Below are 21,606 nucleotides of genomic sequence, written 5' to 3'. Positions count from 1 at the left end.
AGAAATATAGTGGGCTCTATGTTACCTCCAGCCAGCAGTATCCAGTGAAGGTTATGTCCCAGCTGCCACAGATGGGTTATAGGTGGAAGGAGATAGGTCTCTCACCCTCAGGGTTGACAGACAGTGACTAGAGTCACACTCATCTCAGAGAAGATTGTTGTTGCATCACATTCCTCCAAATGTGTCACGTTATTGTTGCCTGTGTGTTGTGACCTGAAAAGTTTGGTAATATTATATTGAACAGCTTGCTTGCTAAATCCACACCTCTTATCTTGGAAATGACTGGTTATTGTCATTCTATAAGATGTTGTGGGAGGGAAGAAAACTAATAGATGAGGAAGAGCTTCCCCTTTCTGGAAATTAACCTCAGTTTTGAGGAGCCACTGCTTCCCTCCAGGCAGTTTGGTTAGGGCTGAGTGTGTCCAGGCTCCAGGGGCTGCGTGGAGCTCGAGCTCCTAGGTTGGGTCAAAGGATTTTTGTTGACAGCAATAGGAAAAAGCCATTTCACATCAGTCTGCCAAACGCCTTGGTTCTTCGTAGAACTGTGTAGGCAATGGCCATTCCCTCCCCCTTTATGGATCTTAGATTCCCTGTCAGTAAATGGGTGTGGTCAGCCAACAAGTGATATATGAGCTGCTAATTTGAGGGAGTCAGGTGTGTTACCTGTCTTCTCCCAGAAAAGGCTATAGATGCTGCAGTTTGCTTTTTATTTCAGGCTCAAGTCAGCTAAAGGCACACAACAAAACAGGGCAGGAGGAGGCTCAGCTTCAAGAGAAGTGCAGGTGAAGTAAGGATGTGAGGAAACTGGCTTCTCAGGCATAAGTGGTGACATACTGTGGCCCCATGTTCCCAAAGTAGGAACGTTCCCACTCACTCATGAGCTCGAAGTGCACGGGACGGTGACAGAAATTGCAGGCAGCTACAGACAAATCCTGGAGCGGCAGCCCCACTTCAGTCCAGGCTACCAACAGCTTCTCTGAAGGTTGTAGGAAGGAGAAAGGAAAGAATGGGTTAGACTAGGTTTTCTAAATCCCCAGTTGTACCAAGATACTGATCCCCTCAACCCTTTGAGGTACTTTGGAGCTGGAAATAGTGTCTCTTTGCTTGAGTGTTACCATCTGTGGCTACTGGATGTGTAAAAGATCGGGAAGCATTCCTTGACACAATTTGAAACCATATTTGCCTGGCCTAGTGTACTCCCTCAGTCCAGGAAGTACTATGGATGGACAAGTGAATCTGTCCTTGAAAACTAACCTGGTGAGGAAGACTAGGTCATTAGTGCTATGACAAGGGAACCTAAGGAGGGTGTGTTCTGGGAGGTGTGGCAATTCAGAGGACCAGTTGTAGGAAGAATCTATTCTGTGCTCATGCCCTCGGTGATCTCATCTCATGGCTTTTAACACTATCACAGGCTGACAGTTTTGAAATTCTCATATCTACCCCAGACTTCTCTCTTGATATCCATTCTTGCCTATCAATGGCTTTCCTATATATCTAGCTGAACACAGGCACAACTGAGCTACTCATGTCTCTACCCTCCAAACCTGCCTTACTTTAAACCTTCTTCATATCATTGCTGACAATTCAAGTTGTTCAGTCCAAAAATGCTAGAACCATCTTCATTTTTCACTTTCTCTCTTACCCACATATTAGCAAATAACATTGGCTCTGCCTTCAAAATAGGATGACTTCTGATCACCTCCATCACTATGATCAGATCTGAGCTACCATTGCTTGTCACCTGGAATATTGCAACAACCCTCTGTTGTGTCTGCCTGTCAACTCTTGTTCCCTTTCAATGTGTTCTCAACACAGAAGTCAGCAATTCTGTTAAAACCTGAGTTAGATGTCAGTCCTCTGTTAATATCCTTCCAAAGGTTTTCAGCAAAAGCAAAAATCGTTCCAGCAGTTTATGGTTACTCTCCATAATCTGACTCCACATTGCCTCAGTCTGCTCAGTTTTTCCATCATCTAGTTCTTCACATTACTCAATGCACACTCATTATATCTCAAATCTAAAAGGAATGCAGAGGTTTCCCTGGCTTAGTCTGTTCCTGCTACCTGGGATACCCTTCCCTTAGATACCTGCCTAACTAACTCCTTTACCTTTACCAGGTCTTTGCTCAAGTGTCACCTCAATGAGTCTCTATACTTGAAACTCTAATATTATAGCCTTCTAAATTAACCCCAGTCTCTAGCACTTACTGCCCATTTATCCTGTTGAAAAATGTTTTAAAACATAGAATTTAAAATTATTATGTTACCTGCTATTATTTGGGTATGTTTTTATTGTGTTCCACACTCTAAAGTTTCATGCCTTGGTAACTTAGGCCTCCATGTGGTGATGTGAGGGATGATGGAACCTTTCTGGGAGGGGCCTAGAGGGACAGCCTTAGGTCATTGGGTATGATGCTCTCAGAAAGAAGTACTGGTCTTCTGAAGTGACTACTGAAAAGAGTAAATTATGAAACTCAAACCTGACCTCTGAATCAGTCTCTCTCTCCCTCTCTCTCTGTCTCTCTGTATGTGTGTGTGTATTTTGAGATGTGTTCATTTCCTCCTACCATTGTAATCCACCATTACAATTTGCCAAATAAATGTCTTTCACTTACAATGCTAGCCTGTTTCAGATATTTCATTAAAGCAGTGAAAAGCTAATACATTTGTGAATTTGCTTTTTAAAAATACTTTTGAGTTTTTGATTGACCCGCCCCTTACAGTGTAAGCTTCAGTGGGTAGATTTTGTGTCTTCTTGTCAGTTTATTCCTGGATCCCCAGCACCTAGAACAATGTCTAGCACTCAGCATGTTCTTGATAGGTATTTGTTTAAATAATCAAAAGCTGCCTGAGTTCAGTTGAGATGAAGGGAATTAAGCCAGAGGAAGAGGTGAGAGAGGCTGTGTTGTCAACACACGCCTTCTGCTTGCCTGTCTATATGTCATTCCTCATGGGATTCCCTTATTCTGGAATGGCTTTCCTGATTATCCATGTAAAAGGGCTTCCCCGCTCATAAAGCCTCTACAATTCAGACTTTCCATCTTTTCTAGCCATAAGTGAATACCCTCTTTGTAACTTTGTAACACTACACAGACTACCCACATATCTCATCTGTGGGTCTGCAGTGAGCACCTGCTCTGTTCCTAGACCTGGGCTGAAAACTACATGCAAGAAGAATCCAGTACACTTCAGGTGAATGATTAGCTACTCAGTTCCATACATCTCTCAGTCCAACTCCTGCCTCGAGCTATCTTTTTAGATTTATGCATTAACACTCCTCTTCCCCACTGTTTACCCCTGCATTCTAGTAATACCTGCTTATGGTTGTTACAATAACCCCAAACTGCTTCTTAACTCCCTTTCTTGCCTTCCATCATTGTTTTGCCTCTACTAAGAGTACCTCTTCCCCACCACTTCTTCTCATGGGTCAATACCACTTACATTGCAGCACAAAGCTGAAGTTACAACTCAAGTATGGTGCCTGTCTTGTGTCCTGCCAGGACCTCCTCTCTGCTCTACAACTCTCCTGTGCCCTGTCTTTGTTTAGTCTTCATAACTGCTCCACATCTTTATGTCTGCCATGGTCTCCTCAACCAAACAGAAGCCCTACAAATCTAAGATCTGTTTCTCACTGATTTGTGACCCCAATTTTTTCAAGACTGACATGCAGTAGGTGTTCTGGAAATATATATAAACTGAATGACATCTGTTCTTCAGATCCTGGGATGAGGCTGGGGAAGTATGTGGACCCCCATGTTGAGGACTTACCCACAAAATCTTCCATCATTTGAGGGCTATGGTGTGGAGAGGGTGCCAGACGAAGTAGTTCCTCACCCCGGGGGACAGTGGGGTAGTTGATGGCCTGCACATAGATGCCATGCTTGGAGAGCAGGAGATCACAGATCTTGCTGTTGAGTGCAGCATCACCCACCTGGGATCCAGAGAAAGACTGTTAGTATCTGCCAACCTCTCCCCATCATCCGTAGCTGCATTGGGTGTGTAAAAGGAACCAGATCAAGGAACGACATTGAATCTGGGCACATATTATTCATAAGACACTTAGTGACAGTTTCAGAATTTCTGCAGAGAAGAAGTCCAGAGCTAGCAGTAGGTTTGAAGGGAATAAGGGTGGAGGTGATATTAGGGCTTTTATTTTGACACTTTCCAGAGCGTGATTTTATTTAGCTAGTAGGTTAATGTGGGGTACTTCTAAGGTGAAAAGACGTATTTCTCAGGTTGCTTCTGGTTGTTATCATTGTTTTGGTTCAAATAACAGATATTTTAAAATTCAGTCTCTCAGGGGGCCATTGGGTTAGCCTCAGGGTCGGTGGCAACAGTCAGCCTTCCATGTTTCTTGGTTCTGTGTCCCTGGATTCAATCAACTGCAGATCAGAAATATTTTTTAAATGCATTTGTACTGAATAGTCCATAAACAATGTATCAACTATTTGCATGGTTTTGACATTGTATTAGGCATTATAAATCATATAGAGATGGTTTAAAGTATAGAGGAGGATGTGTGTAGATTATATAAAAATACCATGCCATTTATATATGGACTTGAGCATCCTTGGAGCATGGTATCCCTTGGATACTGAGGTATGACTGTATCTCTTTCTCATCCATAAAATTATTACCATAAATATCTTTCTTACATACTATTTACTAATTCACACAAATAGATGTCATTTAACAATTTGGTTCCTTTAATTCATTTTATACAATGACTTTACATACACATATGTACACACACACATATATATATATATATACACATATGTGCCTGAAACAAATTTATCAAAAAATGATACCCTTACAATGTATGATATACTCCAACATTTTGTATACTATCTTTCAAAAAAACTATTTGAAAGAGTTCCCATCCACTGGTCATTGCTCAAATGTACACAATGGCTGGGACTGTGTAGGGCCAATGTCAGGAGACAAGAATGCAATCTTGGTCTCCTATGTGGATGGCAGCCCAGTTACTTGAGCTCCCAGGATCTGCATTAGCAGGAAGCTGGAGTCAGGAATCAGAAGTCAGGGCCAGTAGTTGAACCTAGCCACTCTGATGTGGGATATGGACATCTTAACTGCCAAGCTAAATGCTGACACCCATATTTTTTTAAGTGTTAATCATAATCTACTAAACTGCTTTTTTTGACACACTGATGATTCCAAGCCATACTGTGAAAAATACTGAATTACAGACTGTGAGTACTCAGCATAATAAGGCATAATAAGGGTCTGGGTGTAGACTGATGAATTGTGATCGGTTGCATAATAATAATAATAATAATAATTGATTAACCAAAATGTCTGATACTTTAAAAAGGAAAATAAAGGTGGCAATAAGGAATATCATTAACAAAAAAGCTAAAAGTTTATAGGAGCAGCTATCAGTGTATCAGTTTGCTAAATATGGGAAGGATTCCAGAAGAGAGACATAGGGAGGATAGTGGGCAGGATGAGGCTCTCACCCGGATGGGAATGATGTGACTGGGACAGGGGATCACAGGAAGGCCCCTGTCCATCAGTAGCTGACGCATATGCTTGACATTACGTTGGTGGGCCCGCCTTAGGGCCTGGCCCTCCTCTCCCTTGAGCAGCCGCACAGATTCCAGGGCCCCAGAGAGCACCATGGGGGGCAGTGAAGTAGTGAAGATGAAGCCTGCAGCATAGGAGCGCACCGTGTCCACCAAGTCACAGGTGCTGGCGATATAGCCACCCACACAGCCAAAGGCCTTGCCTGGAAACAGAAAAGAACAATATGCCCAGAACCCATGATTAGTCCTCAGAAGAACAAATTCTTGCTCCCAGGTAACACAAGGAGTTGCATCAGAGACCAGAGTTCCCTACTTCCTTCTCCAACCTTCTTCATCTCTTGTCCATGACAAGGCAGACAGGCTGATAATTCTGCTGCCTTGTGATAGGACTTTCAAGTCCTGCCATGTGCAATGACTTGATAGGCAGGAGCTGGGTGGAGACCTTTAGCTGGTTAAGGCCAGGCAAGAAGCTACAATGAAACTTGGGGCTAGGATGGGGGAGAAGTTTGTAAACAAGTCTCCACTTACTCAGGTTTAACCTGGCTGTTTGGCCCAGCTCCAAGGTCCTTTCGGTTCCCCCACCCCTCTGCCGCCCCAGATTTTGTCAGCAACTCTGCAGTGGGATGGAAGTAAAGCGAAGGAATCTAGAACAGTCACACAGGGTTGTAGATTCTACCCAAACAGCTCCTGCAGCTTTGGGAAAAAGAAGAAAAGGTTCTTGCAAGTGTCTTCTCTCCGGATTTTTTTCTGAGGGTGGTCCAAGGCATTCACTCACCAAGAGTTCCAGAGATGATGTCAATCTTATGCATAATTCCATCACGCTCCCCAATCCCAGCACCCCGGGATCCATACAGTCCTACAGCATGGACTTCATCCACAAAGGTTAGGGCACCGTGTTGATGGGCTATATCACACAGCTCCTCCAGGGGACAGATGGCACCTGAACAAAGCCAGAGGGATGGATAAGTGGTGATAACACCCCCCCACCACCCATCTCCAATGTGGCATTTCCCATGCATACCTGCTTTGGATTGAAAAAGGGTGTTGCACCTTCCCCCTCAGGTGAGACTATTTGAAACCTCGTTGTATGTATGGATTTCCTGCACTCACCCCACTCCAAGTTCTTTGTGTGTGTGTTTTCCCCAACCTGGGATCAGGACTTGGCTGTCTTTACAATTTTGGTTCATTTTGAGGATGTTTGTGTTCTGCTGTTTTTCTGGTCTCTCTGCCTCGTGTGTGTGTGTGTGTGTGTGTGTGTGTGTGTTTTCTTGAACTTCTGTGCACTTTCATTTAGGGTTGGCATTATCCCGTATGATTTTTTTTGGTTTGTTTTTGCCAGCTTAATTCATGTAGATGTCACCTTGGCCAGCTGCTGTTGGCAGCTTTGCCAATATTATTTTTCCTGCCCTCCTTCTGTCTATCTATTTCTTGTGCCTGTTTCCATAATTTTTTCTATGTCTCTATTTTTCTATCTGACTTTTTTTCTTCTTTTACCTTCTTACCTCTTTGTCATCTTTATTTCTCCCCCTTTCTCACTTTCCTCCCTTACCTTCCTTCCTTCCCTCTACCTGTTGCCTTCCCTTCTTTTCCCTCCCTTTCCTCCCCTCCCTGTCTTCTCTCCCACTGTGTCCTTTTGTCGATATCAATGACTATCTCACCTCCAGAATATCTTTCTCTGTGCTCTTGTGTCTATTTCTATATTTCCTTGTGATTTGGCTTCTATGTTTTCTGTCTCTATGTGAATGTATTTTCCTCTTGTTTCTATCAGTGTTGTTTGCAGAAGGCTCCCTCTTTTAGGCTCAATCTCAATCTATCAAATGAAGGAAAATTAGAAGTAATCTCTATGTTTCCTTCCATTTTGTATTCAGATTTTCCATTTTTCCGTGTTTTCCAGATATTTTCTATGTTGACAGGCATTTATAAGATCATCAAATAGCTGTGAATCTCATGCATATAGACCTTGTGACCATGCTGAATGTATAACAGCATACATATTGTACCATTCCTTATCCCTCTGCACTCCTGGAAACTACTGAAGTGCAATGAGTTGGAATACGAAAGAAATATGTTCATGGGGAAACAGGGGCTCTAGAACAGAAATAAAGAATGCAAATACCTGATTAGACAACATAATGGGAGCCACCTACAGGCAGTGGGTTCTGAAACGAAGACAGTGTGAGGATTCAAGTATCTTTTCAATGGGAGGAAATCAGCTCCTAAGCATTGACAGTTTAGACATTTTCTACTTTTTTTTTTAAAGGAATCATTTACTTGCAAATGTAAAGAAGTAAAATGTTCCCAATGTGATTGGCATTTGAGGAAAAATGAAGTTGAATATTCTTAGTGTTATAACTGTATAAAAAGCATGGTTTTACTTTATCACATTGGAGAAATATAGAAGTGAAATGATAGTCATTTTTCACATATTTTCTGGTTCTTAACAGATGTTCTATCACTATTACCTCCATTTTTTCAAATAAGGTAACTGAGACACAGAGCAATTAAGAAAGTTAACCAAGATAGTACATGTCATAGTGGGATTTGAACATGGATAATCCAGTGTCAGAACCCTGTGCATGATGCTAATGGCACTTTAAAGCAGGGGAAGGCTATGGACTTTTCTGTTTTCAGTTGGAAAAGTGGCAAGTGGAAATCAAATCAACAGCCCTTCCCTTTAAAAAAATCCAGAAGGGGATGCTTAAAACATGATTTCTGCTCAATAGAGTCAGCAACAGAAAGCTTTGGGATTGTTTTAGTTGGGAAAAGAAAGGTGGTAGGAGAGTAAAGCTCATTTTTTTTCTATTGAATGGCTTCCATCACATCTGGTTCTTATAAGTAGATATTTTACCTTGAGAAAACTGAAGGTGGCAGATCTAAACAGTAAATCAAGGTCATCTAGGCAGTAAATCTCAAAGGCAGGATTTTAATTGAAGTCTGCCTCACTTGAAAACCTGTTTTGATTCTAGTGTTTCATAATGGACACCTTGAAAAATCCTAGGCAATTGTTTGTGAAATTATCCTTTGTAGAAAGCAGATATTGGTATTATTAACTTGCACATAATTTCTAATGGAGAGAGTATTGTGCAAGAAATTAGAGTTATGGTTTGTAGGATATAGGATATTTACCTATAAGGTAAATATAATAATTGCTTCTATTCCTTGGCATTTTTTATCTGTATGACCTTGGGCAACTTATTTTACTTGTACATGTTTCAGTTTTCTCATATAAGAGTAAAAATAATGGCACCTAACTCATAGAGGATTAAGTAAGTTAAGTACATGTAAGATTCTAATAATCATGCTTAGAACATAAAATACTCTATGAATGTTAGCTGTTATCACCCACCATTGTATTTTTTTCTGAGACCAATACTAGTAAGCATACCCTTATACATACCATCCATAGAGTGAACAGTCTCAAAGGCCACAATTTTAGGTGTCTTGGGATTGGATTTCTCTAGAAGTTTCTTCAGGTGGTCAGGGTCATTGTGCCTGAAGACAAACTTGGCTGCTCCACTATTACGTATACCTTGGATCATGGAAGCATGGTTGCCTGCGTCTGAGTAAATCTCGCACCCTGAAAATCCAGATAGACAATCCTTAAACTGCCATCCTAGTCTTCCCACGTCAACCCTCAGGTTTGACCTGAAAGGGGAAGAAGGACAACCCTCTCTTCCCTTTGAAGACTCAGCTCTGCTTCCTTTTCCTCCAGGAGATTTTGTGATGCCCCTTCCTCTCTTGAAAGATTGAATTTGCCAAAAAAATTCTGATCTCTCTACCTCCCAGTCATTTCTAACACACCAATCTGGCCTCTTGCCTATCTTGGAGTAGAGGAAAACTTATTTCTCAGGACTCTTTAAACTCTCTTGTTACCTTTCCCTGACATGTAAGATCAAGGCTTGGAAAGAGCTCTATCCTAGGGTGTACTTGCTGATGCACACTGATTCTTCTTGATCTGGATCAGAGCCTACCTCTTCCAGATTCATACATTTGCAGATAGTTAGAGATGTGGAGACTCATCAGGATTTCATTTTATAACACTAAGATTGTAGCATGTAAAACAGGAAGAGAAGTTAGTAAACGTGAGAGCCAGCCCCTTTACTGTCTGGTTGAGAAATTTAAGGTCTAGAGAGAAGTCTTTTCTCTAGAAACTAAGAAATGTAGGAATTTCTACTAACCAGTGCTGGAAAGCAGGTGGGGGTGATAGATTGGTAGAGACAATTGATTGCTGGTCCCCAACACTTGACTGACATCGAAGAACTGTGGTCTTTCATAAGAGTGATATTTAATTGAGAAAATGAATCCTGGCTTCCCAAAGGAAGAAGCATTCTTTTTAAAACTCTGTCTCTGGCACTTAGAATATGGCATAGTATATGCTAAGTAAACATTTTTGAATGCATAGATGAATAAACAAGGAGTGTATGAGTGAATCAGTTATTAATGATTATATTATTACATGAGTAAGAGGAGTACTATCAAGAAATAAGGCTGAAGAGATATATAGAATCCAGATTTACGAGAGCTGTAGAAACCATGAGAAGGAATCTGCATTTAGTGCTGTGGACAGTGCAAGCCCATTAGAGTTTTTACCAGAGGAATGATGTAGATAGATTTACATCTATATTTTTGAAGCATCATTCTGACTGCCAGGGAAAATAGATTCTAGGAAGACAAAGGTAAGATCAAGAAAATGATGCTTGTCTAGGCAAGGATGCTGTCAGCAGAGATGCAAAGAAGTTCAATTACAATGGCTAAGGGAGTATTGATTGAACAAAATCCCAAAGATGTGGAGTTTAGATGGGAATTACAAGTGACCTTGCAAAAATTTTCCAAGAAGTAAGAGTGGTATCGACTATATACTGAAGAATCAAGAGGAAGTAGCTGTCTTTCACAAGCAGTTTGCCTGTTGTAAGGAGGAGAAAGGGCAATAGCTAAAAGGTGATAAGGGATCAAGACAATGGTTTTGAATATACATGAGATTAAATATATATCTAAAGATATGGTGAAGCTGAAGATATAGGATAGAGCTAGTAGGCTGTATTCCTAAGAAGGGAAGAGGGAAATGGGACACTGAACTCCAAGTGAAAGGCTGTTTGACAGGAAAAGGGGAACTTCTTCCATTGTAACAAAAGAAAAGGAGTAAGGAACAGATGAGATTTTTGTGAGTGTATAGGTTTGTTGCAGCTATGAGTTGAGGACATTACAATTAAGAATCTTCAGTTTTCAGAATGAGGCAAAGTATTCTGTGGATGGGGAGAGCAGCATAAGAAGGCTGAAGACAAAGGGATTTGGGGCAAACGTTTCCAGCATGCTTGAGAGCTTGGGGACTTAGAGAGCTGAAACAATATTACTGGAGAGCATAAAGAGTCCAGTAGAGGCTAGGGACTATGAATCTTTACTAGCTCTTCTCTGAGCAATTGTATGAGCCCCAGATGACTAGGAAAGATGGAGATATGCCATTAGGAGTTGGGACTGTAATGAAAAGATGACAAAGCAACTGAAGTGAGGACATCTCTAGCTGAGGGTAGAAAATGGTTGAGGGGAAGATGGGGTCAACTATGCGGATGAAGGTGTTGGCTTTGGGTAGGGTGGATCTTGTTTTCTGTTGTAGAGGGAGAAAATGTGGAAGAGTCAATGAATAAGCAAATAATTTCACAGTATTGTTGGCAATAGATATAGTTTCTTTCTGGTGACTTTTTTCTTTATGAAGTAGGATATGAGGCTATTGGCAGAGAGTGAAGGAGGAGGTAGTCGAAGATTTTAGAAGAGGGAAGTTTAAGAAAAGCTTCAGTGAAGATATAAAAGGGCTTTTGATAACTTGGGAAGTGATAAATTTATGGTGTTAGCATTCTGTGAAGGTGGGTGATTGTGCCCAGTAGTGGGCCTCAGCTTAGGCTCATAAGACCAGAAAACAGGAGATGTCATCATCCAGTGCTGAGGATAAGAAAGAGGAACAATGGGAGCAAGTGGGCTCAGAGGAGAGGAGCAATGATGACAGTGACACTGGATGCTTTGTTGCAAGATACTATCCCTGAACAACGATCAGGCCTCAGGCTTACCTGGCAGGATCTTAGCTAAGGTGAAAAGAGTTGAGTCATTGGCCACAAAGCAGGAAGAGAAGAGCAGAGCTGAGTCCTTCTGGTGCAGCTCAGCCAGCTCCTGCTCAAGCTCCACATGGAACCTGCTGGTGCCTGAGATATTACGGGTTCCACCAGCTCCAGCTCCATGACGCTGCAGGGTATCCCTGGCCAAGAAAAAAACACAGGTGTAAAAAAGAAAGGGAATAATAACAACAACAACAACAATAATAATAATAATAATAACCACCTGGTCAGAATCTGAATAGCAGGGTACTTTACCATTCCTTCTAAAGATTAATGTTGACCTAGTAAATCCTCTATTGTATCCTATGTGGCAAAGTAGAGGGAAAGATAAGAAAAAGAGGAATACATGAACCTTCCTTTTAAGTCTCGGGGTACTCAGAAATGGAAGAAGAATCTAGTTGAACCTGAGCAGCTTGGAAGACCTAGAGGAAGTCACACACCATCTCCAGCAATACCTATTCTCCAGTTGGTTAAGAGCTCATGCAGAGTGCTCTATGCTTGGCTTCCCATTCTTCATAGCACCGGACACTCAAGGCTTTAGAAAACATGTTTAACTGTAGTAGTTCATATGTAAGGATTAAACAAGCTTCAGGATCTTAGGCAAAATGGGTGACAAAAGAACCCATATTTTCAAAGCAAACTCTGCTTTTTTCTTCCACGTGTGTCTTCAAGTCTTTTCTGGATATAACCCCATGGCTCATGGCCCAGGCACTATCACTCACTGTGTCGCCTGCAAGACTCGAGGATGCCGGCTCATGCCCAGGTAGTCATTACTGCACCAGACAGACACATCCTTGGAGGCCACAGACTCTTCAGAAAAGTGTTGAGCAAATGGGTATGCATCAGCCCAGCGGTTCACAGTCTTGAACACACGATAGGTGTGGTCTTGTTTCTTTTCCATGATCTTATCCCTGAAAAACTGGTCATAACCAAAGGCTTCATTTCCTGTAGGAGATGAGGATGAAGAAAATCCATTTCAAATCTCTTTCTAGCTAATGCATATTGTATCCATGCTGTTGACTTTTGAGTTATCTAGTGTAATAAATATATACATGTATTTACTCTGTCATTGACCATATTTAGTTTACAATGCTTCACTCAGCCATCACTGTTCACTCACTCATTTGCTAGTAATTCATGCACATAGTCAGGCAGACTTCCTATGCTTGAGATGACCATATCCCTGTTCCCCGGGTTAACATGTAAGCATCCTTACTAGAATTACTACTTTCATCTCTAATGTATGAACCTAGTTGTGTTAGTTGTATGACTTTGAGCAAGTCACAAATCCCCTCTTAGTTTTAGTCTCCTCATCTGTTGAATGGGGCTCAATACCTTCTTTGCAGTTGTGAGCATCTGCAAGCAGCACATAATATACCCAAGTACAATAACTCTAAATGGAAAGTTCTGTTACTACCCTCATTTTATAAAAGAGGTAACTAAGCCAAAAGGAGAGCAAATAATTTGACCAAGGCCATACATCAGGAAAATGTCCACCAAATGACTTGGAGCTGATTCCTTTAACCTATTACATCCGCAAAATATGGTAATGCTATTTTCATGACAAATTAAAATATATTCCAAAGGGTTTGTTAAATTCTAGGACTTCACACATGAGATGTCGTTGTTGCAGACAGCAACTAATATGGCTGTTGGTGGTGTAAATTTGTAACATCCTCAGTTTGTAAATATGCATTTGTTGAAAACTTTTTTTTAAAAGATTTTATTATTATTGGAAAGCCGGATATACAGAGAGGAGGAGAGACAGAGAGGAAGATCTTCCATCCGATGTTTCACTCCCCAAGTGAGCTGCAACGGGCCGGTGCGCACCAATCCGATGCCGGGAACCAGGAACCTCTTCTGGGTCTCCCACGCGGGTGCAGGGTCCCAAAGCTTTGGGCCGTCCTCAACTGCTTTCCCAGGCCACAAGCAGGGAGCTGGATGGGAAGTGGAGCTGCCGGGATTAGAACCGGCGCCCATATGGGATCCCGGGGCTTTCAAGGCGAGGACTTTAGCCGCTAGGCCACGCCGCCGGGCCCTGTTGAAAACTATTTTTGCAATAATTATTTTTGACAAAATAAAGCTAATTTTATTATAAAATGGATATAAACACATATAAGAAAGGCAAAAACGGGTTTCTGCTTTTGAAGAAAGCATGGTAAGAAATAAACACAGTAAGCCAAATACTAATTGAGGCCTAATAACAAGCTAGAAACAGCCCCATAAACATAATTATAATTTTTATGACACCCTCTTGAGGTAGAGATTTTAAAACCATGGAGGGAAAGTGGCTTCCCTGCCAAAGCACACATATTCAGCAAGTGCAAGCACTAAAATTTCAACTCAGTTCCAAAGCTCTTCCATACCTTTTCCTCTATTCTGCTAGATGCCTTTCAGTATTCCTTCCTTATTCCAATCAGCCCCTTTATTGCAACTTCAGAAGACTCACCAGTCATGTTGTTTTTAATCAAGTGTGTAACCTTCCCTGAAATCTGCTCTGGCTCCTGGGGACCGGAGAATTGCTTCCTCGGGCTGGTTGAGGCCAAGATATAGGGCAAATCTGAGAGGAAGTGTGGAATTTATTCGCCATGGATAGGGAGAAAAAGAAACAAGTATTGTTCTGTTTAAGCTCAGTGTAATATATGAAAATTCAAGTTTATAAAGTCATAAAGCTTGTTACAAAGAGAAGAAATCTGCAAAGAGAAGTCCTACTCATTTCCCCAAGTGACAAATCCTGTTTTGTCAGGAAACATGACTTCACACTTATCCCTTAGGTAAGGTAATGGACATTTACACTGGGTCCTGTACTTGGCAGGTAGGTACAGGGAAGTAAACCTTATTCTTCTTTTCCATACATTGTTAAATCTCTGCTTTAGTTTTTTGCCATTAATAGCATCCCCAAAGAATCTATAAAAGATGTCAGTAGTCTAGCCATCTCTCAAGTGGTTGAATTAAAATGACCCGTGGTTTTCTACTTTTCTAAGGGCTATATCTACCCCTGATGCTTGTTCTTTTGTATAAGTTGAGATTGTTATAAAATTGCCTAAATCTGGAAGCTGAATCTGTTGAGATCTATTTAGCCACCTGGGAGAGAGGAGGCAGACCTCTGGTGGGCTCAAAAGTTCCATCTGTATGTTTGGAAGGATATACTTCAGTGAATAGTCTAAGCTATTGCCTACAATGGCTACCCTGGGAAAGACTGAACTTCCCATTATGGGATGTACACTAGCTGCTCTTGCTCAAGTGTTGGACTAAGGATAAAGTAAGTTCAAGCATTAAAAATAGAGATCAGGTAAGATGGAACTTGACTCCAACCTGTCTTGAAAGCCTTCACATCCTCTTGAACTTCTGGGGCTGCCTTCTGCACAATCTTGCTCTTCCCATCCTGAAGTTCTGACAACATGAAGGGACAGTGGCCTTTGGCCCAAGATGGAGTGTCTGTGCAAAGATAAGAGGTTATTTGTGGGTACATTTCTACTCATAAGTGTAGTTTAACTTAACTAGATCTATTGCATCCCAAAGCCTGATCTCAGGCTATACAGAAGGTGCAGAGGATAGATGTGTCTGGTCTCTGTGTTAGAGGGTTCTTCTAAGCTGGTTGGAATCACATACACTAGAAAAAATGCTATGAGTTAGAATGTGAGGGGAGATGGGCTTCTCAAAGAAGGAAGGGACATGATCCAGAAATGGAATTGAACAACTAGAGGTCTGGGACTTCACAGAGATGCTTCTTAAGCTCTCTTTTGAATGAGAACTATGAGTTATTCTGGCACAGAATATGAGAGAGAATAGTTTGGCAAGAGCAAAGGTATGTATCTTGAAGCAATAGGGTCTAGGGTCCATTCAGCCAATTTTAAGGAGTTTTAAGGGGATATGGGACTGAGGTTCTTTTAGACATCCTGAAACAAGATAGATGTTGGGTATATTTTAAGCTAATTTATTCTGCCTTGAAACTTTTCACATGAACCCTCTGAATTGTTAGGCAGTGGTGCCCAGTATGATTCGAAACGTTCATTCCTGGGCCCATTTTCCCCTTTTTACCAGCAGCCTCGTCTTACTTTCTCCAGCCTTGGTTTCCTTAAGGTGGATTTGAGAGCATGTTGGTCCTTGAGTAGCCAAGATGGGGCAGCGTCCAGTACCAAACAGGAACTGATGATTCTTAGTCACCTTACGCAGGAAGCCTGTGGGGCCCTGGGCAAGAACTGGGCAACACCGTAGCAACATGGCTGCTGCCACCATCTTGAGCCCGAAGTCCTGTAGCAGATTAGAAGAGATGAGATTAGATCGTGAGAGCCTGGCCATAAGCAAAAGTTTATTCCCATGTTTGATCCCTTGTCCCTAGCTGCCCACCCACAACTTGCTGCCCTTAGAGATGCCGTATAGTTCTTCATGAGAACTTATTTCCCAATGTTAAAATATAGCATTAGGGTATCAGAGAGAAAGAAAGAGGAAACTGAGCATGAAGCAAAGGAGGGAAAGAGTTCCAGCTGAAGATCAGAAAACCTGGGTCCTTAGGCTCTGCCACTGAACCCATTTGTGATGGTGACGCTCACCAAAGTGTTTGTGTGTGGCAGGAGGAGAGGTGGCAATCACCAAGCCTTGAGGAGAAGAATCTATGAATATTGACCTCAACCAAGTGAAGATTCAGCTTGCTAATACAAACAGATGCTGTAGGCCAGAACTCCTGAAGCTGATCCAAGGGTGTTTCCTAATCAAACCTGGCTAGAGAGAGAGAAGGAGCTTGAGACTATTGGGGTCAGCTTAAGGAGATCTAGGAAACAAGAAAAAAGAGTAGGGCCCTAGGCCCTGCAGACTTTGTCCCCAGACCAGTATGTTAAGTTAAACTAAACTTATGGCTAGAAAGGTACTCACAACTAATTTCTTCTCTTGGGTTTGCCTTTAGATTTGCTTCTGGCTTTGAATAAACACAGATAAAGAAGGAGGTGAAAGTAAGGCCCAAGGGAGCTGGAGGACAAGGCACAAAAAAGTACTCTGTGGGTCACTGGAAGAAGTAGAGGAGACAAAGTGAATGAGGAGGAGAGCAGGAAGAGAGAAACCAGATTTCACATAGATGCTCGAGAAATCTGTTGAATATGAGAGTAAATGAATGAATGAACAGGTTCTCTGGTGGAGAAGGCAGAGTTGGAAGAAAATAAGACAGGAAAGATAAAAGGAGGAAAATGTGTTGTGATGGTGCTGCCAGAGTCAGAAAAACAAACTGAAGGAGAGAAAAAGATCAAAGAAGAGGGTGAGTACATAGGGCAGAGATGTGAACAGATGTGGAGAGGACTGACACAGAAAAACAAGAGACCAGTGGGAAATACAGACATGTGGGAAAACAGACTGAGATAAGAGGAATAGGGTTGGAGATAGGCACACAAACAGCTGCAGAGGGGGACATGGAGATCCAGGAGCCTGGAGGCTCACACAAAGACTCATGAAACCAAGAGCAGAAGATGAGAGAATCCTGCAGGGATGGAGTCAGACCCAAAGATGAAGGAGAAATTCTTCCAGAGGTTAGGAAGAGCTAAGCAACAGAGAAAAGTTAGGGGATAGAAAGTGAAGAGCATAAGGGAGTAGACTACATGACAACATCAGATGATAGATACTGAGAGGTGGTTAAAGGGTAAGGAAGAGGGTTTGGAGGAGAGTGGGCTAAGAGGTAGCAATAGAAAATCAGCCAGAGGAAACAAGAGACAGAAACAGATTTAAACAGAAAGAGCAAGTTGGAGAACCAACTTGGGTGAAACAAGATAAAGCACAAGACAATAGGCACGATATGGGAGCATGTAAGAGGGCTAAGACCCTGGCACTGCCAAGAAGGCTAACTGAATAGATGCTAACACAGCCTTATGTTGGGAGTCACTCGTGAGCAGGAGGAACTTGTGACCTTACTCTCATATGGCAACTGCCTTCACCTCCTTCCCTTCTTGATCACATAGGCCAAGTCCTCTTCTGTCTCACAAAGCAGTCTTCTTCCCATGTTCTATACCAGGGTGCCCCCCCCCACTCTCACAGCATTTTACAGCAGCCAGGATTGGTACATAACCTGAAGGCATATGGGCCCTGAAATTGGCAAAGGTAGAAAGGTTGCTGGGAGGATTAAGTGAAATAACCCATATTAAATCTTTAGGATAGTGTCTGGCACATAGTATGTTTTCAACAAGTTTTATTATTCCAACTCCCCCTGAAACTGTAAGATCTTGAACGAGTCATTTCCCTTCTCTGGGTCTTGGTTTTGATCAATTTTCAAATATAAGTATGCCTGGATTGGATCCAGTGGCTCCCTCACATCTGTAGTTATGAGGTTCCCACCCCTGCCTGCCTGTGAAGGCTGAAACACTTGAAGATGAGCCTGCAAGCCACAGATACAGCTCCCAGAGCTTATCTCCACTGGCACTGTCCACTCCCTAAGCTGAGACTAGGGTGTGGGAGAGAAGCAGAGCCCCTTCCTGGAATCATGTCTGAGCATCTGGCATGGGCTGGTCCTGGCTATTGGTGGTAAGAGAGGTGGATAGGCCAGAGACAGACTGGAAAAGCAGATGGCCAGCTTCTGGTATCCTGTACACTCCTTCCCTTCAGGAGCAACATCCACGACAATCATGACACCAACATCAGGGGATTCCTCCGGATTGGAGGTGAAGTCCGGTCCTGCCTTGAGGTGCTTTACCTTCCATATATAAAAACAAGAGTTTCATGTGTTCATCATCTCTAAGAGACTTTCGGTCATGACATGTTCAAGGTCCTGGGAAATACAAACTGATTCTTGGAATTTGCTGGATTCTCAAGTTCTTTCAGGCACCAGTTCCAGTTTCTCTTATTCTGATATTCCTTTCCTGGAATTCGTCCTGCCTCACTCTGCCTGGCCCTCATTATGCCCCATAACCTCGAGTCAAGGTATCTGGGGATTTATTTCCATTCTACATTACTAGTTACCATGAGACTGGAGTGAGTAAACTGAATCCAGGAAGCATTTTAGATAATAGAGTATTAGGAGACAAGGTCTGGAATCAGATTACTTGGGTTAGAATCAGAACTAGCTCCACCACTCACTCATTTTGGGACCATAGAAAAGTGACTTTCCTGCTTTAATTCTTATGTATATATAAAATGTAGATAATAACAAGGACTATCTACTTCACAGGAATGTTGTGAAATTCCTGTCAGATAGTCAATAGAAGGAAGATTAACCGTCCCAGGGTAAATACTGAATAAGTGTTAGCTAGTGTTCTTATTTTCTCTATTTTCTATGAAGACACAGCCAATGCCATTCACATCCAGGTCAGATCTAGAAAGCTACAGACCAGATTCCTATCTCAATCCTGTTACAAGTTATTATGTAAATATACTGTGCTTGCCTTCTGTGGGTCTCAGTATCTCTGCAGACCTGGGATCAGAGAATTCATAGATCTCATCTGATTTTCATAATCAAATATTTACAGAGCTCTCACTGTGGCACAGGCTCTGTTGGAAACTCTTCACATGCTTCAACTTATTTAATCTTCAAAACAGCCTTTTTATGAGAAAACTGAGGCCCCCAAATATTAAGTAGTCCAGGTCAAAGAGTTAACAATCAGGAAAAGAAGGGCTTGAACCTAGGCAGTGTCATTCCAGAGACCATTCATTAAGCTACTATTGATCCGTGATTCAAATATTACTTCACATTTTCTTGAGTAAAGATTTGATCCAAACCTTTATCTGCTCTAATACATGAACCATAGGCTCATTTCCAATGTGACCAATGTCTCTACTAAAAGAACAGATCAGACACTATTAAACAATCATTCATCATTCATTCAATCATTCATTCATTCATTCCCCCATTTAACAACTAATGTACCCACTGTGTGAAAATCCTTGCTAAGAATCCTCGTAAAGCAATGCTTTCAGCCAAAGAAATTATGCTGAAATTTCACATCAAATGACAGGTCATTCATTATTCAAAGACTTGCCATGTGTCTTTAAAATCCTTACTCACGTCAGTTTCCAATCTACAGTTCCAGAGCTAGCCTCAACTACTCAGTACAGCATTCCTTTTGGACCTGACTTTTCAAGAACCAAGTAGATCTGGAGGGGAAGCGATCACTTTGTTTCAGGAATGGGATATATCAGGCCTTACTTCCTTTTTAGCAACCTCTACCCATCAAAGTGACAGACAGATCATGAGAAAATAGACAAAGGAAAAGTCAGGTAAGAAAGACATAAATAACTTTAAATACCTGGAATCAGAGGTTCTGAGAAACAGAAAAAACTTAGAACATCACAAAATAAAAATGAGTAAAGTGGAAATCCTAGACCAAATTCCCCCTTTCAAAGCAAAGTTGAAGTTCTCATAGGGAATTAGTATGAGGATACAACTCTGTCACCTTTCTGAGTAGTGACACAGCATTCCTTTCCCACCTCCCCCCCTTATTTCTGTCAATTATTCATTACTTCCCCAAGTCTCCCAGGACTAAATTCTTTACCCCTATTCCTGCTACATCCACTCAGTTTTTCCTCCGTATGCCTTGTCCCCTAGGTTCTGATCCTTTGAGCTCCGTTGTCAGCTGGACAAAGAAAAGGTGTCAAAGGGAGAGGGGGTGGAGAACCGAAGGAAGAAATAAGGTACAGAACTGAGAAAACAGAAAAAAGAAAGGAGGAAGGGAAAAGGGGGGGGGTAGAGACAGAAAAGTTTAGGAACAAGGATACCAAGGAAACTCAGCAAGGAATAAGAGAAAGTCGGAGTGATGAAGTGAGTGATTTTGAAAACTAACGAAAGACAGAAAAGGGGAAAAGAAAAAAAAAGGAGGTTGGGAAAACAGGGAATAGCAGGAAGAGAACTGAGGTCAGAAAAAAAAGAAAAAAAAACATCAGTATGACAGATCGTAACGAACAAGGGGAAAGTCCAGTCTGGTCAGCACAGCGTCAGTATGGGCATCCCTGAGTGGGGCAGGCAGACACGACAGAGGGCACCAACAGCTCTTACCTGTTGCCCTGCACTGAGGACGAACGAACCACGGGTGAGTGCTGTGCGCTAGGACCTGGCATTTATGCCTTCCCCGCCTCAGCTCCACCCACCCCGCCTTCAGTTGCCCTGTATTGGCCTGAGAGGTATCTCAGGCCTGTGCTAGAGATAAACCCAGAGGAGCCCCCTCCCCTCTCCCTCTCTCTCAGCTCTGCCTTTTCCTTCTAGAGTAGTAAAATAACTTCACTGGGCTTTGGAATCAGTCCCTCATTCAGACCTAGCACACGTAGAACTAAACCACCTCTCTGACCTTCAATCATGAGAAGAGGGGCAATAAAACCCAGAAGCTACTGTAGCACAGATGGAAGGGCTCTGGATTCAGACTCTAGAATACAGTGTTTGCTTAGGAGTTCCAACAACTTCGCCAGAACACATCTCAGGCTGTTGGAAGCATTCAGTAACATTACCCATAGAAAATACAGAGCAGAGTGCCTGCTCCAAAGAAACAGCAGCTGATGGGAACTGAGGGCTTACTCTGCTCAAGACCCTTGGCTATATGTTTTACATGGATTAATTAAGCCTCCTAAAGAACCTAAGTGATAGGTACTGTTATCCCCATGTGCAGATGAAGAAACTGAGGCTTGGAGAAGTGAAGCAACTTACAGAGAATTGCCCATCTGGAAGACAAAGAGCCTAACTATAAACTTAGGCAACCTGGTGCCAGAATTTATCACTTCTTTCTGGCAGAGTATGCAATTAAAACGTGAAGTTGGGCCCAGAGCAATAGCATAGTGGTTAAAGTCCTCGCTTTGAACGCGCCGGGATCCCATATGGGTACCGGTTGTAATGCTGGCAGCCCTGCTTCCCATCCAACTCCCTGTCTGTGGCCTGGGAAAGCAGTCGAGGACAGCCCAAAGCATTGGGACCCTGCACCCGCATGGGAGACTCCGGAAGAGCTCCTGGCTCCTGGCTTCGGTTTGGCTCAGCTCCAGCCATTGCGGCCGCTTGGGGAGTG

General features: G+C 42.3%; 1 protein-coding gene across 2 annotated transcripts; it reads right to left on the bottom strand.

The window, feature by feature from the left end:
• Window positions 1-695: 695 nt before the first annotated feature.
• On the bottom strand, window positions 696-20,727 carry ALAS2 (5'-aminolevulinate synthase 2). Of its 2 annotated transcripts, XM_058658286.1 has the most exons (11): window positions 20,613-20,727; window positions 15,706-15,901; window positions 14,963-15,085; window positions 14,097-14,207; window positions 12,370-12,592; window positions 11,603-11,787; window positions 8,941-9,120; window positions 6,319-6,483; window positions 5,478-5,746; window positions 3,766-3,928; window positions 696-976 (listed from the first exon to the last, which is right to left on the bottom strand). In XM_058658286.1, exons 2-11 carry the CDS (start codon window positions 15,884-15,886, stop codon window positions 813-815), a joined length of 1,764 nt encoding a protein of 587 aa, XP_058514269.1. In that variant the 5' UTR covers window positions 15,887-15,901; window positions 20,613-20,727; the 3' UTR covers window positions 696-812. The 2 variants fall into 2 exon arrangements, with proteins under 2 accessions (XP_058514269.1, XP_058514270.1); XM_058658287.1 differs by lacking the exon at window positions 14,097-14,207 and having other exon boundaries at window positions 20,613-20,715.
• Between the last annotated feature and the right edge of the window lie 879 nt (window positions 20,728-21,606).

This window comes from Ochotona princeps, chromosome X, assembly GCF_030435755.1.
Source record: "Ochotona princeps isolate mOchPri1 chromosome X, mOchPri1.hap1, whole genome shotgun sequence".
Lineage (NCBI taxonomy): Eukaryota > Metazoa > Chordata > Mammalia > Lagomorpha > Ochotonidae > Ochotona > Ochotona princeps.
The sequence above is the reverse complement of the archived record's forward strand: the minus strand, read 5'-3'. Positions and strand labels throughout refer to the sequence as shown.